This window comes from Natator depressus, chromosome 15 (assembly GCF_965152275.1).
Source record: "Natator depressus isolate rNatDep1 chromosome 15, rNatDep2.hap1, whole genome shotgun sequence".
NCBI classification, from domain to species: Eukaryota; Metazoa; Chordata; order Testudines; family Cheloniidae; genus Natator; species Natator depressus.
The window spans coordinates 23,556,347-23,574,401 of NC_134248.1; the positions used below are offsets into that span (position 1 = coordinate 23,556,347).

Sequence of the window (18,055 nt, forward strand, 5' to 3'; positions counted from 1 at the left end):
TTCTCCCCCCAAGTGTAGACCAGGGCTTAGGGAAGATCATCAAGGTGTGTTGAGAATCTGTGCTGTTTACTCAGAGTGCAGCATATAGGGCACTTCAACATGAGTGGCTTTGGGACTTATAGCGGCATTATGGGGCAGTCTCACTCCCTTACTGTGCTGGAGTAATCTTGAGGATTGCTGTGTAACATGAGGATAACGCAGGAGAAAAGATGCAAAAAATAGCTTTAAAAACAAACCCTTGATAGTGACGTCTTTCAGCTTTGGCCCCAAAATGTGCACCTGAAAAGACTCCAAATAGTCCATGTGTGCTTTAAAACAGCCTCCTGGTTATTGACCAGCAAGTCGCGTGTGTGTACATACTATTCCCAACTAGCTCATTTGAATCTGGCTTAAAACTCGTTGCTTTGGCTCAACTCGCCTGTGATTGAGAGATCTACAATGTTAGCGCAACAGATGCCCAAAGCAGATCATACTTTACCCTCCAGTCCTTAAATCCTTGAAACAATCATGACTTATGCATACACTAAAGAAATGGCTAGCTTTTCCTTATCCCGCTTATCTTAACTGCTGATATTCAAACCCATTTTAACTAGTTGCCCAGGTTTTCCAAGTGGTAAATAATTGGATTTAAACCAAGCCACACCACAGCATAATTGATTTTAGCATATTATTTCCAAATCCCTTTGTTGCAAAGTGAGCGTGGATGAACAATTCCGAAGGAATACTGGGTGTGTGTGTAATTTACTGTATACTGAAACTGATTCACTAGTGTTTGATTCACTTGATGGTTCTCTGAAGTGATTTAGATTAGTAAATTAGCTGGGATAAATGATGATCAAAACTATTGCCCAAGTGACTGACCTGTTAGTAGCGAGCTCCATTATGTGAAAAGCAAAGTGCTGTTATTCCTTGTCATAAAGTGGGAACCACACGATCGTTGACTTTGATTGTTCTTTAACAATGAGGGTAATTAACCATAGGAAATTGTAACAAGGGTTGTGGGTGGGTTCTCAATTCCTGGCATCCTTTAAATCAAGGCTGGATTTTTTTTTTTTTTTTGAGATGCTGTAGTTTGAAAGGAAATATTTTGGGGCAGTTCTATGGCCTGTGTGATATAGGCAGTTAGACTAGATCCTTGGTCCCCTCTAGCCTTGCGATCTATGAAACCAGAAGCTACTCCACATTTACACTGGTCTGAGACTTTACCCCTCTGCTTCTGCACCCTTAGATGGAGGTGGGGCTTTGAGCGCAGAGCAAGGAACCCAAGTTAATTCTGTAGTGAAGACCAGCCCAAAGAACTTTCTGTGGAGGGTGTTTATGCAGGGCAATTGCAACCAGTGTATTGCTGTCAAATACACTGGCCCCACAGCTCCTTCCAGTGGCCACTCTGCAGGAGTTGGCTTTAACAGGGACACCACAACAGACCCTAAGTCATGGGTATCCTCCACAGGGAGCACTCAATCAATGGGGATTCAGTACAGGGTTAACAAACTCCAGTTGACCACTTGCATGAATGGAGGCCTCTGGTAACAAACTGAATACCGATCTGCAAAAGAGAATCCTGGGTACAAGGCACTTGCAACTATCCACTGGTGAGCTAAGTAGTGTTGCCAGCTAAGCCACAACTGAGCCTATATTGGTGCTAAACAACCAAATGCAACTTCAAGAAACTTTCTTCTTATTCGCTAAAAAGTGAGTTAACAAAAATCACAGCAGAGAACCTGGAAGTGGCCCTATAAATCTGTAGGGGAATATTGCTGAGCATTTAGGATTATGTAACTCTATAGTGATCAATAGATGCATAATACAAACTGTAACACAGGTCAAAATAAATGCTGCATTTAAGGTGTATTCTTGATCTAGTGAAGGGTTAATAATCAGCTCTTAATAGATTGCTTAATCAACCACAGTCCTCCCTCTGAAGAGCCAGAATGCTCTTCACTGAGCACCTGAGCTAAGGCAAAGGCTCTAAATCCATCTGTGATCCATTATGAAATCTCCCTAAATTCTTGCAACTGCATATAAAATGTACTTCATTTCCCAGAGCAGCTTTCTAGAGGGAGCACTGTTGCTTAAACTCAACCTCAGTGAGATACTGGAAAATGTTAAATAGTCTCTTAAATGCAAAGTTAGATTCTGGATTATAACTTGAGCCAATTTAAAATGGTGTCTGTCTGTCCTACCAATCCAAACAAAAGCTTTTTTAAAAAAAATTTAAAAATCCCCCCTTCCACAACCACAGTAGAGCTTACCTGCAGCTGACTGTGTGCGACAATCCCAATCCACTGAACAAACCCTTTTACATTTCATTAGAAGTCTCTAAAGGGTCTGAAATGTGAACAGACCATTTTAAAGATGGCTTGGTACAGATTATTTTCAGAAGATTAATAAAGTTGTAGCTCTAATTTAAACACTGTGTAAAGAACTAGAATTTAGTAACTAAGCAAACCATGATTACAACTTAAACACAGCTGCCCTTTTTCAAGTGAAACCTCTTCCAAATGTCTTTTAAAATACAACATAAACTAGCCTGATTATCTTCTAGGAAAAATGCTTTTTATTTTGGAGTAGCAATAAAAAGACTAAAGAGGCCAACCAGGCCTTGTCCGAAAAACCGCTGACTCCAGTTAAGGGGATGGTGCTGCAGGAAGCCAGCCTGTAGGTGGGTACCCAGTAAAGGTAAAACTCCTTTTCTCTAAACAATACTAACTTGATGATAAATCTGCTGAAATGTTGCTTAAATCTATCAAACTGAAGTGCTCAATGTTCATGTGTAAAATACGCCCTCTTAGTAAACTTTATTCATGCTAATAAGCTTGCTTTGGGTTTAAACTAGGAAATGGGAATATTGCATGCATTTAGATAACACTTCATTAGGTGTTGGGGAGAGAAGGTACAGGTAACTCTTCTTTCAAACCCCCTTCTTGGTGGATTGATGTGAAGCATGATCTGCAGTCCTGGAGATGGGTGCAATGTTGGCTAGATGTGACAGTTGGCATGGAGGTGAGGTCCTATCATCTGTAAGAACTTTTGCTTGCTGGGGCATGGGGGGGAGGGGGAGAAGGGTGTAAAATCAGCAATGACATACAAGAGTCTGGGTGACACCTGTGGACCTCCCTCACTTTGGCTAAATCTGAAAATGAATTTGGAGACCAAAACTTGTTACTCGCCAGTCTTCTTAGTGTTAACAGATTCAGCCAACACTAGGAGAGACTAGGCAACACTTTTCAAAGCCGTGACTTAGGAATGGATTGAGTAAAACTTTCTTGGCACCTGCTAAATATTTTTAGATTCTATATCAAGGTGTTGAGCTGTTCAACCTTTTAAATGTGTGCTCGCTTTGTGGATCGAGAGACATACTGCAGTTAAAGGCCCTATAATCAAGAAAGGATCCCTTCCTACAAGGGAGTCTAACACACATGCTTAAGTGCTTTCCAGGTTGAGCAGCCTGAGATTGCTTAACCTAACTTGGGGTAAAAATCTTCCAGGAGGGGCATCTGCTGGGATTCCATGAGGTCAGTCAGAGCTCTGTACAAATATGGAGCACCCACATGGAGCTGAGAATACTTCTCTCATTAAGCAAAATAGAGGGTTTTATTGCTTCTGATCTTTACACTTAAAGAATACTGACAGATGTGTCCCAGTATTACCAGTCTGACCATTTCATACTCACATATATTAGGATTGCTCTTCATTTATTACAGAAAAGTTGGTCAACCACCTTCTAAAGAATGAGTCACTAGGTCACGCTGTTCTCATGTATGATGCTTATTTTGGAAAGCTTTTTGGGTTAAGTTGCCATACGGCTTGTTTGTATATTCAAAAGGCTTTTTGCACTAAACTTTCACTGGCAGGATGGAACAGCCCAGGAATGGATCAAGTGCTGTAGGCTTCTGGGGTAATGTATTGATCTAGAATGCCTGATGTATTTATTGTCTCATTGAGATACTGTTGTAGTAAAGGCCAATTTTACACCCCTCTTGGAACCTGTAGTTCATTCTTCAGCTTTATTTCATCCTGGCTTTGTTTAGAAACCTGTGTAGAATGTTCTGTGATAAAATGGACCACGTGTTGGTGCTCTTAAGCATTTACTTCATCTTAAGGTTTATTGCTGCTCGAGAGGACAGTAGCTGTGAATTAATAAACATCCAGTTTCTGGTCTCTGAATGGGACATGTTGTCGGGGAGCAGCTTGCTCTCTCTTTCTGGGTGTCATTAAACTACAGATTAGTCTGGAGTCTTTACATGGTGACAAATTCCAGTGCTGAACATACTATCAGGTAGCCTATGTAAATCTTTAGTCACTGGCTTATGTGATGACCAATGCTGGTGTCTAGCTGCATCCTGAGTCACCTGTCCTTGCTTTTATTTATTCAGAGAAACGCCAGAGAGAAGAGCCCACGAGAGCCAGACCCACGGACTGAACCACCTCAGTCTTCCGAAACAACACCACTCCTTCAAGATGATAGTAAAACAAACCAGAATGATGCTGCTGAAGCCTGAAGTGCCAGTCTCTTACAGAAGGGTGATTCCCACTGGTACCTGACTCTGCTTAGGGATCAGACTTGCTCTGGGTCCATTAGCAGGATCCTAGAAAGGAGATGCAGAGTTGGATAAAATACCTGATTCCGAACTATCTTGAGAGAGGCACAAAATACTCAGAGGCTATTGAGCTGTATTGCCACAGCTCACACTTCCTGCATCAAGACCTGAGATGAGGCTAAAACCAGTTCAGTCCTAGCATTTGAAATACAAAACATTAAAAGAACATTTGTTGGCCTGGGGCTGGCATGGGCTGAGACCTCTTTTTTGCTATTTCCAGCCTGGCAGGGATGAAGAATACCTGGTGGCTAATCCCCTGAAGAGTCCTTTCCTCTGCCCACGTAGTCTCTCTCCACCTAGAAGCTGTTGAGAGAATCCTGAAAGAAAAAGGCACTGTAATGGATAATCCTTTAAAGCAAACAAGGTTTACATGTGTAAAAATAACTGGTGTATAAAGGAAAATACATCAGTATTTAACAACCTGTGCCACTCAAGGTTTATGGAGAGGTGCTTACTAAATAGATCTACACTGGCTGAAGTTCACTCCCATTCAGGAGGCTAATGCTAATCTGGGAAAACTGGCAGCGATTTGCAGTAGGTCCTATTAATCCTATTTTAAACTGGATGGGATGGGTTCATTTGCTCGGGTTCACTGAGTAGAAATGAGTTCTCACATGCTGCACAGGTTAAGAGATGTATGCTGCCAACTTTTTTTATATGCCGGTATTAGGCTATGCAGCCATGTGCGGGTGTAAGATTCAAGGTTGTGGTGATTGCTGTTTTGGAGGGGTGGTGCTCTAGACTGAAGGCTCATTCGTCACTGCTCTAAAGCTTAGTGGGTTTTTCTAAAATGAGCAACTTGGTTTATCTGGCTAGTTGGTTCCCAGGTGCCATTGTGGGTTAGACACATGGCAGTGGCGCTCATTTGATTTTTGCCAAAGAAATATTGCTTAGCTCCTTGGCTCTCCCACTCGCGCTTCTGTGGTGAAATTCATGCAGAGGCCACCGACTTTAAACTTGTATGGAAACCACTTATTCTTTACAAGTATCTAGTTTTTTTCCCTGGATTTCAAATTAATCTGAGCTCTTCTACCTACACAGAGCCAGCCAGGTGCTTTGCATTGTTCCACATATGAGGTCACTCGTCTCATTGTTCCACTAGTGTCTTTAATCATGACATTGTAAAATGTCACCAGGGGTAAGAGCTATTCCAGAACTGTGCCATTCCCCAATCAAATGAGATCTCTTCCTTGCAGTGTGACACTGGGTGTGCTACCACGTACGGAAAATTAGCTGGCAGAATGTGAGGCAGGTCACACTCCAGCCAAGAAGACTTCCTGGCAGTTTTGTAACAGCAGAGTAAAAACACTCACTCTGAAGGCAGTGTGTTCCATGTAGCTTTCCACACAGTAAAGCCCCTCCCATGTCAGGAGATTCCCTAACTTAGTGGGTGGCTCTCAGGGTGCCTTAAAGGCTGCAGACCAGTGACAACTGAAATACACCCGGATGGTAGGAAAACCACTCCTGTGGCTTAAGCTTTGCGTTGCGAGTACTGATGGCAGCAAAGGACTTTCCTATGTGAGGCACGGGGGTGCATGGGCCTTACACAGTGTAGGGCTTCCAGAGGAGTTGAGGATTTCTTTTTACCATGCAAATTGCTATTAACTGCTGTGCCCCAAGACTGCCTGGATCAGTGCTCTGAGAACACTCTCAGTGGGCTGGTCTTATGGCTCTTGTGCTACTGTTGGGCATGCCTGGCAGGTATGGGATGTGGAGGGACATCTATCAAGACATTAGCTTAGATCATAGACTCTTGGCAAATGACTTGTACGGTTCACACCCCACTTCTTTCCCCGGCCCCACCTCCGCTCTCCAGCTGACTCTGCGTTCTGTCAAGCCAGCTGCATTCTAAAGTCTGATGCGATCGCAAAGCTGGGGCACGTGGGTGTTGGGTGGGACAGCTGCACCTCGCTGCCAGCAGGTCCAGCTCCTCCTCTTCCAATGGCACCCCCTGGCTAGGGCCTGATCGTTAATTGAACAAGGTCTATGAACTACCATTTGTTAGCTCCAGTCCTGTGCACTAACAGTCTTTAGGCCAGGTCCCCTCTGTGAGACTGGTGACCCTCACCTGTGGTGGGGGGGGGCAGCTCCCCCAAATGTAGGGGGTTGCTTTAACCAAGGAAACAGTGAGTTAGGAACAGAAGCTTTATTAAAAGTGGACAACTTTAGTCATGCTACAAAACTACTCACTAAAGTGACCTTCAACAGCAAATACTTTATTTTTAAGTCTAGCCCACCCCTTCCCCCAGTAAAAATTGTCGGCAGCCCTGAGACGGGAGCAGAGCAATTCTAGGTGCAGGAGAGCCCTGTTGTGTAGCAGCAGTAGTGGGAATCCACCCTCTTCTTTGGTGGGCATCAGCTGTAGGTGGGTGGGGCCCGAGTCCAAATCCTTGCTGCTGCCAGGGGAAAGGCAAGGCAGAGAAGGGCTGGGGTGCCTGGGGAGAAGATGTTTAAACAGTGAAGTCAGCTCAGCCGTTGCATTAAAAACACTTCAATATCCATGTGTAACCACTGTACTGCAATGCCTTTGCTACCACCAACTCAACTGATCATTTAAAATAACCTTCCCTTCTGTGCTTATTGGTCCCTTTCTGCTCCTAGACTTAAAATAAATAAATAAATAAAAAATGGATGCAGTTATGCCAGTGTCTATAAAAATTCTTTTGCTAATGTAGCATTTGCTGAAGCAAAATAAGTTTTATACTGTTATAAAATCCCATATAATAATATAACTGTCTCCATGAAGGTTTTTTCCAGCATAGCTATGTGGGTGCGCGCGTGCACACACACACACACACACCCACCCACCCCCATTATGATAGCAGTAAAACATTTTAGATGTAGACTAAACCTGACTGGTTTCGTGGGTGCTATGCCGGTAGAAATAATGGCTGCTAAGCCCATCTTCTTACAAGGCTCCAGCAGCTTGAGCCCTATGCCTAGTTTGGCATAGTTCCTGTGCCACATTAGTTTTGTACAGGAGATGGGGAATATTAACTCTCTGAAAGGGAGGCAGTGAGATGGCTGCGCAATCCCTCTGTTCCTTACAGTCTTCTGGCCCCATCATAAATGTTACTTGCAAAATTTGCTGTGATGTACATTTGCCCTGCCCCCATAAAGCACCCTCCTTCCAGCAGCTGGCTGCATTTCCTCTGCTTGTCTGATGTCTGTCATTCTGGGATGTATAAAGCCACCACAAGCACTTAAAAAACAAACCAACACTGCTTAGCAACAGTCACGGGGACTGTCACCATCTTTATTGTGCCAAAGTTCTGAGAAATACCGTGCCCACCCAGTCTCTGCATATGGTGGGCGGGGGTCTGTGTGTGTGAGATTGACAAACCAGGCAATGGGGCCACCTTATGCTGAGGTTTTTTTGGCAAAAATGTCCAATGGATGGGAGCATTATTTTAAGTACCATTGTGTGGTCAGAAATTACTACCACCTAAAAACTCCCTACCAGTTCACAGGAAGGAAGTTGGTTTCATTCTAGTTTCTCCTATAAATAACCTGAATTTTAAAATGATCATTACCAAGTACCTAGCTGCTAAGAGGTAAGGAATCATTTTAAAAATAGGAACTTTAGTTTCCCAGTGGTCTTTCAAAGTACAAATATTAGACTCCACCTGTGGGACCCCTCTCCAGGCTTGTTCTCTGGCAGTCATGCTGTGTGGAATTACATTCATCAGGAGGTATTTATTAAAGAAAACAGCTCTCACTAGAGACATGAAGGCTTCCACACACTTTGAGGGCCAGCTTTGTTTCTCTTGTTTACCTGATTCTCCACTGTCTGGAATACTTGACCATGGAGATATTTACTGGCTGAATAACATACTGCAAGTAAACATATATCCCTCTCACTCGAGCCATATGCTCTTTAAGCAAGTGAAATAGGAACATGACACTTTTCCAGGCTGCCCCAGCCTTTTAGGACTGTGTCCAGACCAGCAGCAATGACTTAAAGCCCTCACTTACTCAAGCACTTGCTGGTGCTACTGTGCCTCACAGAATTTCAGGGTCAGAAGGGACCTCAGGAGGTCATCTAGTCCAAGCCCCTGCTCAAAGCAGGACCCAACCCCCAATTTTTGCCCCAGATCCTAAATGGCCCCCTCAAGGATTGAACTCACAACCCTGGGTTTACTCTTCTGCAAACAAATCTGAAATGGACAAGCTAATGTTGCTTTAAAATAGCAGATAGTGGATTTTATATAGATTGGAAAGCAGTATTCTGTAAATCACGTGGTGTTGTTTGTAAAGCCTCATCTAGAGTAAGAGAAAGTTTTAGAAGTCTACCCCATAATTAATCATTGATTAGAGCCTGAGGACTTGAGTTTCATGGGGCATGAAATTGGTGTTTAAAGGTGGAGTGTCAGGAAACAACTCCTGCTAGAAGTACAGCGGAGTGGTCACTGGGGGGCACTGTTGGTACACCGGTGGTAGGATGAGTGTTTTATGCCAGCAAACCCACAGTCCCAGCCCAGTAATACAAGGAGCGTGTGTGAGTGGCTGCTGTTAGTGCTGTTAAAACTGACTGAGCTAAGGGAACTTTTTATAAAGTTTAATTTAATCTCCCAATGCAGGGGAAAGGATGGAACGTACAAACTTTCATTTTGTTTTGTTCAGGTCTATCTGACAACCCAGCTGAGGGACAGAGAGGTTAAATGACTCACTTAAGGCAATGTAGTGAGTCAGTGGCACGCCAGGGAACAGAACCAGCCCCTGTTCTAACCACTACCCAGCACTTCTTCCACGAGTAACACCTGCAGACTGAAGGGAAAGCTAAGAAATGCAGCCATGATGCAATACTGATGTTGGCCACGATAATTTTATTGACCTTTGTCTCATTGGGTTTCACGTGCGAGACCAGAATATTCACAAGATCGGACTCAGTGGAGCTACGAGGTGGGGCTTTCTCAGGCTTGGGCTGGGCGGGCCCCTTTCAGCACAGTGGTTACGTGCTCCCGCTGGGTTCCGTCCTGTCTCACTGGCCTGCTCACCTCTCCTGGGCTAACAATACCTGGCTTTATTTGGCTTTCTCCGCAGCTCCAAGTGGCAGCATCTCTTGGCTCCCTCCCTAGCAGCATGAAAGACGCAGCTGGGCACTTCAGAAATAGTGAATGCTGAGCTGTCCCCACCTGACATCTAGGCTCCTTTTTCACACTCCCTCCCACCCACCCAGTCAAAATATGAATCCCAACCCAAGTCAGATGATTGCATAATAATTTCCATAGATACATATAAGTTGCCGAGATGTTCAGCAAATCTCAAAGCACTTCACAAGCCAGCCTCATGACAACCTGGAGACGAAGGGGAGCATCCTTATGATGTTTGTTTTGCAGAAGGGGAAACTGAGGCACAGAGCATGGCTGTGAGGGTGTGACAGAGCTGGGAATAGAATTTAGACTTCCAGGATTCCTTTTCTCTGCTCTAAGCCCACTAATGAGATCTTTGATCAATGGACAAAGCTCACCAGCCTATCAAGCCACTTTCTCGCCTCAGCTGCCTCCTTTCTGCTCGTTTGTGCCTTTGTGGATTGATCGGCTTTGCTCTGGCTCTCGGCACACGCTGTCCGGAAGCCACAGCTGGTCGGCAGTTCTGCAAGATGGTTCCTCATCAGCTCGGAGCATTCTGAGTCTACTTCCCCCGAGCTTCACTCACCTCGTTGGCTCCCTCTGAAGTTTCCAATTCGTTTAAAAATGCTTCGAGCAACCCCCAAGTCCTTTCATGGCCCTGACTCACTCTCTCTGGCCAATTTCCTTTCTACTCAGCTCTGTACATTATGTTCCTTGGCCACAGGACTATTATGTCCGCAAATACACATGAAGCACAGACCCCTGCCTGGGTTAATGTGCCCCCTCTGTTTTCTACTGCCAGGTCAGCCCCCCCTCCCGCTCTCTGTTCCAAGCAAAGTTAAAGACATTTGTGTTCGCCTTAGGATTTTAATTGGCCTAAACCAGCTTGGTAATTATTAGAATGATCTCATGTTACCGTACAGAGCCTTGGGAGGCTCATTTTAGAAGGTATTATCTGTCCTGCCCTAGTTGAACTCAGAGACATCTAGAAAGAGGACAAAACAGATCCACATGCCCACAAATTTAGTAGGGTTCAGGCCTGGGTTTTGCTTCAGACCTACTTCTAGCAGGACCTAGTGAAGAAAGACTCTCTCCAGTTCCCCGTCAACAATCCTCTGGGTCATTCAGGCTTCAAATACTACAGGAAGGCATGTGATTTGGAGGTAAGTCTGGAACATGTATTATATGGGTTCTAGCCCCAGTTCTACCACAAACTTCATGTCACCGTGGCAAGTCACTTAGGCCGAGATCCACAAAGGTATTTAGGCACCTGGAGCCCATTGAAGAGCAGGGCTTTAGCCCCTGAAAAATCATGCAAAGGATGGGAGACACCATTCATTAACGTTCTATGGGGATTAGTGCCATAAAAATGCCCATTATAAGTGAATTATTGCTAATCAAAATGCATTTAACCAATAGAAATCTCTGTGGCTTGTCTCCTGATGAACTGAAGTGGAGCAAATTCACTTTGAAAAGCTCAGCTTGCCCATTTGACTCAGAATTATTTTGAGCAGAAATTCTGCGGGAGAGGGAGCATCACAGTGTTATCCCGTGGTTAGTGCAGAGGACTGGGAGTCAGACTGGGCTCTGGTGTTCTTTTCCTTTTGTTTGAGGCTGGTTTTACAGTGCCTCAGTTTACTCATCTGTAAAATGGTCCGACAATAATAATACATACATCACCGAGGTATTGTGGAAACCGACTGGTGCTGGAAAAATGCTCTAAGAGCCAGCCGATGGCCAGCGCTACATCTGTGCAAACTGTGTATCGACTCCATAGAAAGACTGTTTCTATTCTATGCCTGTCGTTGCCCAGCTGTGGGCATGGATGAACATTCTCACTTGTTCAGACCAGTTCTTTCCTGGAGTTCTGACATCACTGGGTGACTTGGTCCCCCCTTCTATTTTTTGATAAACACAGTGGACTCTGCAGACAAGCGTCCTCTGTGATATACATGGCTTGGGTAGGAGGGGTCTCCAGAACCTGAAAGCCGAGGAGAATCTATGCTTCTGTGAGAACAGGCCTGCTCTCAGCCTAGCCTGCTTCCCCAGAGACTGCTCTCAGGTCATGTTAGTTACTTAGCACTTCTAATACACTCACACTGGGGCTCCGGGCTCCACTTTCAAAGAAGGGGTGGTCAGCGGCAAGGAAAGCAGGTTGCGGGTGGGGACAGAAACAGCACCTGTTGTTCGTTTTCTACACAGAGCCAGCCAAAGCTCTTCTGATCCAGCTGCAAAGTCTCCCTTGCCCCTTTGCTTTATCCTGCTCTTCCTCTCTGCACCCTTTGGAAAACTGCCCCCCTGCCATGAGTTGTGATCACTGAAGAGCCTCTCACACTGTCTGTAAGAGGAAGAGCATCCACCCACCTGAGCCTGGGTAATTATTTTCTGCTACTAAGTTCCCTCGGCAGTGTCAGCTGAATATGGCCTTCTTTATTTCCTGCCTTAAACTGTTGTATGGTTTTAAACAGCTGCCATGTTCCACCCCAGAGGTGGCCACTTTTCAGTCTGAGTGAATCCAGGAAAGGCACCTTATAAACAGAGGATGATCATTACTTTCTCTTCCTACTGCCACATCCCTCTAGTTCTTCTTCTCCCTTTATATTCCCTTCTCCTCTGTGCTAATTAGAGCCCAGTTTGGGGCTGTCAGCAGTCTGATAAGCCCCAGGGCTGGATGCAAGGAAATCAGCTAAAGTCACCTGTGACAGGTTAATGGGCACAAAGGCAAGCCCGGGTGAGGTAGCAAAAGGGGTGGGTTTGAACTCTCCAAATGGCTGTGCTCTGGAGACCTGATGCCCAGGGCCTTGCACTTTGTGTTGTCCCCTACACCTGTCCAGGCTGGCTGCCGAGTGGAGGTGGTTGCCCCAGCTCGTTGGATTGTGTTAAAAACCTAGGTAGCCCTAAGTGTAACTTCCTGGCTTCACACAGGTGCATGTTTTACCTTTGTCCCCTAGATGGGTGGGGAGTTGCTTTGCTTTTTGTTATAGAGCAGACGCTTCACCGGTGAACTACTTTCTCCAGGCTAAGCCCAGTGTAACTGTGGTGCAATTCCACCCCCTCTGTACCCGAGCAGTAACACAAAGCTACAGCCGTGCGGGATGGGGAACGTGAGTGAAAGCCTGAGGGCTCTTGTCTTTTAAGCGCACTGGAAAAAATCTGTGGCGCTTTATCCAGCGGCTGACTTTGTCTGCGTGACACAGAAAATTGCCCTCGTCTCATTCCAACCCACCTGAAGTTAAATTTACTGGAAGGACTTTCTTTCCTCATAGATCTCGTCCTTTCTAAAAGATGATTTTAATCTCCTCCCCTCTGCTGATTGAGTCCTACCTTCAGGCTTGTTCAGTCTGGGCCGATTCTTCTTTCGTTTACACCTGTATTACACCACAGACGTCAGTGCAATAGCTCCTGATATACACCCATGTAAGAAAACTCAGGCCTTGTGTTGCTTTGCAGTTATGTGGTGAACAGTGTTGCTGGTCTTGGAGGTGGATGTGCTTTGTGTTGGACTCTAAAGCTCCTGTGACAAGGCCAAAGGGAGTTGGATGTCCAATTTGCACTGGGATTGGGCCACCTAACTCCCTTAGGCTCCTTTGAAAACCCTAGTCTAAATTCTGGGGTACTTTCCGTGGTTGTGGAGCCCTTGGGAAAACTCAAGAGTTCCTGCTTGTTGGTAACTGACCACTGTGTCTGGCAATGAAAGTCTGGTTGTGGGGGGAAGGGTGGTAATGGGGCGCTTTAGTCCAGATTACAGGAGCCCCACCTCCCCTGCACGTAACGTTCTGGCTGAAGTTCACCGATCTGTAGACAGGGCACCTTCTGCAGTCATTCCTGCTGCATGCTTGCAAGGTGGGGTGGAAGGTACCATGCTGTGGATCTACCCAAGTTCTAGCCAAGGAGCGCTCTCCTCCTTTCCTCTCGCTGCCAAAGCAGCGCTGCTGGTACAGATGGCTGTGGGGCTGCTGGGCCGGTTGCTGAAGACTGGGCAGATGGGCCACAAACAAACCTGGTGAGGAGGCTGCATTGCAGTATGGGCGGGGAACCTCTCCCGGAAGCGCTAAGGGAATTTGAACATCGTCGCGGTGCCTGCTTTCTCTTGGATTCGGCCTCGGTCCAAGGAGGAAAACAGCTGGACGGAGGATGAGGCACTTGCTGGACATTGGAGAAAAGCCCATTGGGGCCTGATACACTGAAGAACTTGTCCAGGAACAGTTTGCCCTTTGCATAACGCTTGCCCCTGCAGCACTGCCAAGGTGAGCTGGGCTTGTTGGGAAGCTGAGAACCAGTCACTCCAGCTCTCCGAGAGCAGAAGTCAGGGTTTTCGTAAAGCTTCGTTGTGCAGTGCCTTGGCTGGCTGTGCACAGGTCATTCTGCCTGGGGCTGCCCTGGGTGCCTTGCTAGTTAGCCCTTTCTCCCAGATGTGAGACTTGGAGCTAGGCCGCTGCTCATTTCCCCCAGCTTGTGGCCACACACCGGCATCAAATCCCAGCTAACCCGGCATCTCTCTAGCCAGGTGCGCATGCGTGGCGGGCAGGCGGTGTGTATATAAAGCAGCCACTCCAGGGCTGGGGCCAACAGACACAAGCCCGCTCTGAGACTGCGGAAATTGGCCAAATCTTCACTCGTTTGGCAGTGGGAGGCTCCACCCCTTAGGATACAAAGGATTTTTTTTAAAAGGGGTTAGGGATGGGGTTTTGCTCCCTTTTTGATCTTTATGCTATAAGGAATTGGATTGTGCCATCCAAACCATCTTCCCTTCTGTCAGAAAGAGCGTGCTTCTGCTTTTTTTTTTCCAAATGTGTCCTGCCTTTGTTTTGCTGGAGGCGTTTGGAGGGTTTCTGAGATGCGCACTGTCAGTTCTTGCCTCAACGGAAGGGGTGGAGGGCTGCTGAATATTTAACAAAGATGTCCTGTCTCCAAAATGTTAATTGGCCATTGGAGTTAAATGAGGAGTTGAAAACACCAACTGTGTTTAAGTGGTCTGACTAAATTCCCATGCTCCTCCCCACTCCAGGTGCTTACCTTTTATGCTTTTGCAATGTTATAACTTCACCAGCTCACCAGTCGTTATGTTCCTCCAGGGTAGGTAAAATCTGATGTTCTAATTTGGAAAAACAAATGTGTGTACTTGGGGAGGGAACCCCCTCTGACCAAACTTTTCAGGCTTTCTCTGTCCATCATAATGAAACAAGAGGGCACAAGCCACCTTTTTCCCCTTGGGAGGTCACCTGTAATGAGATCCGAACCTGGCTCTCCCCGAACTGGGACCATCCCTGAAAGTGTCACTCTCAGACAGGGTGTCTGGGTTGGGTTGCTTTCTCTTTGCTGCTGGGGTGGGTGAGGAGATGCACGGGTGCCATGCTGTTCTCTTCCCATGCCAACTTCAGGGCTGCCCTAGAACCTAGGCCTTCCAGGTGAGCCAAAGAAAGGGATTATTTTCTAATACCTGGCTTTGCTTTTGGCAGGAGAAGGGACGGATTCAGATTCCATCAACATGGCGTTCTGTGGTGCATGTGGGAGCAAGCCGCTGCAATCCTCTCTGAGTGGTCTCTGTCTCACTTGGCTGTGCTCCGTTAAAGACTGAGTGCATGGCACAGGGAGGAGCGCCTCGGGGGGAAAGCAATGCTCACGTTGTTGGGGCACGCCAGGCCCTCAGAAACTACCCAGTGCAGAGCGGGCTGCAGTCCAGGACCTCCCCCGCCCTCTCTTCAGAGGCTTGCTGGGAATGCAGTTTCTGTCACTGCAGAAAACATTCCCCCCAAACTATCAGCTAAATGGAAACTGATCCCAAATGGGGCTATTGCTCCCCCTGGAAATAGGGTTTTATTTCTAACCCTGTGCCCCTGGGGTGGAGGCGATGGAGATAGACGTGCTGTTTTGGGGATATTTTTTTGTTTTCTGGCCTGAAGTTTGTGTTTTCCCCCAGACCTGAATGGGTTTTCCCAGAAACGAATGAGTGGAAGATGGCACAGGCTGTTGTTTTGGACGTAATGGCCTGTGGTATCCTTTCTAGCATGAGTGCTGCATCTTGACACGCACTGAGAGAGGAGAGCCACCCGGCCCAGCTCTGGCCCCCACCCCGGCCCTTGTATACGGCTCTGCAGTGCACGGGCACCAGACAGGGGCCTGACCCTTGCGGAGGAGGATTCACGTACATGTCCTTATGCTGCTCCTATCACAGGTGGGGATGTGTCGGGGTGGGAAGAGGAGCACCATGGAGATTCTGGGAAGTGGGGCAGCCGGGCTGAAGGCTGCTGTAAGTTAGAGCTGCTTTAACTTACCCCAGGCTTCGTGGCCAGCCAGCTCAGTACCCACATACCACAAAGGCAGCGTACTTGTGAGGGGCAGAACGGTGTCTGTCCCTGGGAGTTTGCAGGGCTCTTCTGTGGCCTGGTAAGCTCCTTGCCCACCTTAGCACTGGCCGTTGCCCTCAGTCAAAGTGTGGTCAGCTTGGCCTGGCCATTGGCCTTCTAAGGAATACAAGGAAGACGTCACACTTACAGTGATGCCCCTTGTCTGTCTGTCTGTCTGTCTGTCTCTCTCTCTCTCTCTCTCTCTGTTTTTTGCCTCACTAATCAATATATAGTATTGAAGGCCCCGATCTGGCAAAGACTTACTGCTTTGAACCCACGGGGATGCGGACTGTACAAAGGATGCTCTAAACCTGTGTTCCTCTCAAAAAGAAAAGGAGTACTTGTGGCACCTTAGAGATTAACCAATTTATTTGAGCATAAGCTCAGGCTTTCTGTCTTGTAATGAGTGAACCCTACTGCGTATTTATTTAATGGCCTCAGCAGGAAAACCAGAGCTGGGCAAATCCCAAAGGCTTTGGCGCCTTGTAAATGGGGGCCCGGGATAAGCATATTATCTCAGTCGTTGAAAAGCAGGAGAGCAGAAGGATGGTCCAGTGCCTTTAGGCTGGGGCTTAGGAGAGCCAGGTTCAAGTCCCCACTCCACCATAGACTCTGTGTGTGACCTTGGGCAAGTCATTGAGTCTCCCTGGGCCTCAGCTTCCCATCTGTGAAATGGGGATGATAGCACTGCCCTGCCTCACAGGGGTGCTGTGCAGATCAATATATTGAAGACACAGAGGTGCTCAGACACTGTGGTGCTGGAGCCAGGTAAGTACATCACCTGCCTTCTCTCTGAGGTACCGTAGCTGCTACTACACACTGGGACAACTCTCCTCAGAACCAAAGGTTCTCGATTAAAGCTTATGCTCAAATAAATTGGTTAGTCTCTAAGGTGCCACAAGTCCTCCTTTTCTTTTTGCGAATACAGACTAACACGGCTGTTACTCTGAAACCGATTAAAGTTAGTCGTATTTTACTTTCTGTACCGCGACTCCAAAGTGTTCTCCAGACAACGGCTGAAAGGCAGCCACCTCTGGGGTGGAAATCAAAGTTTACATTTTCCAGCACAAACAAAATGTCATGGGGGGGGGGGAGGGGATTAGTCTTGTGCCGCCTCTGAAATGGCATTGCCGCAAGGTGTTGTGTTCTCCTTTGATAACCTTGAACTGTGCCACTGAAATGCGTGGCCAATGGAAACATTTTGTGACTCTGTTTTATCCCTAGCACCTTCATCCGGGGACTGCAGACCACTCTAAATGGGGGTTTGGGTTGGTTGTCTCAGGTTCTGATCCTGCAGCGTGATGCACGTGGGTAGAGCCTTGCACTCCTATGGGCTCCTGCATGGCATGAACCCATTGCTTTGCAGGATGAGGACCAGGGATTGTCAACTCCTTGGAGCAAGAGTCTTGTCTGGCAGCTTCGAGCATGCTGATGGTGCCTGGCAAACTCTAAAAACCCACACTGTGAATAATGCTATACCTGCGCTTGCAGCTAACGTCCTCCTGCCTGCTGCCTCAGTCTGTCTTGCTCAAAGTTGTGCTGCAAATCTGTGACAGAGGCCTGACTCACCACTGTCCCAAGCTCTTACCAGCAGGCTACCTTCCCTCCTGCCTTTTCAGATGGTCCTTCCTAAAATCCCTTTATTTGCTTTCCTGTAAAACCGTGCTACTCCCAGCTCTCTTTCTCTGCTGCGGCTGGATTTACCGGGGAGACCCTTCTGCCTTGCCAGGAGCACTTCTTCACGTATGCGCTTAAAAGTTATTCCAAGTGTCTTTTACTTTGCAGTCCTGCGGCTGCAAACGAAGTGCAGAGAGAACAAGCCCCGCTTTTCATCCACAGTGCCTTGGTCAGTTTGCCTGCTGTGCTGTATTTCAGCTGTGCAGGCTGCATCTTCCTAGTGGCCGTTGATTCTCGCAGCCCTTCGGTGGTGGTGAAGTAAATATGCTGAGTTAGCTTTTATAACAACACGTGAAGTGTTGCCGGACCATCTGAAGCAGTAGCTAGCAAACAGAGTTTATGGAATTTGGGTGAGGAG

At 46.8% G+C, this 18,055-nt stretch overlaps 1 protein-coding gene across 7 annotated transcripts in view; it reads left to right on the forward strand.

Annotated features, from left to right (window-relative positions):
* The window catches only part of SCARB1 (scavenger receptor class B member 1), a 540,196-nt gene that overhangs the window by 30,379 nt on the left and 491,762 nt on the right, over positions 1 to 18,055 (forward strand). For 2 of the 7 annotated variants that reach the window (XM_074972279.1, XM_074972277.1), the window contains exon 12: positions 2,546 to 2,662. In XM_074972279.1, coding sequence (XP_074828380.1) covers positions 2,546 to 2,662 — 117 coding nt within the window. Of the gene's footprint in view, positions 1 to 2,545; positions 2,663 to 3,854; positions 3,881 to 4,376; positions 7,212 to 18,055 lie in introns of those variants that run through there. The other 5 variants (XM_074972275.1, XM_074972283.1, XM_074972276.1 and 2 more) reach the window with 4 other exon arrangements.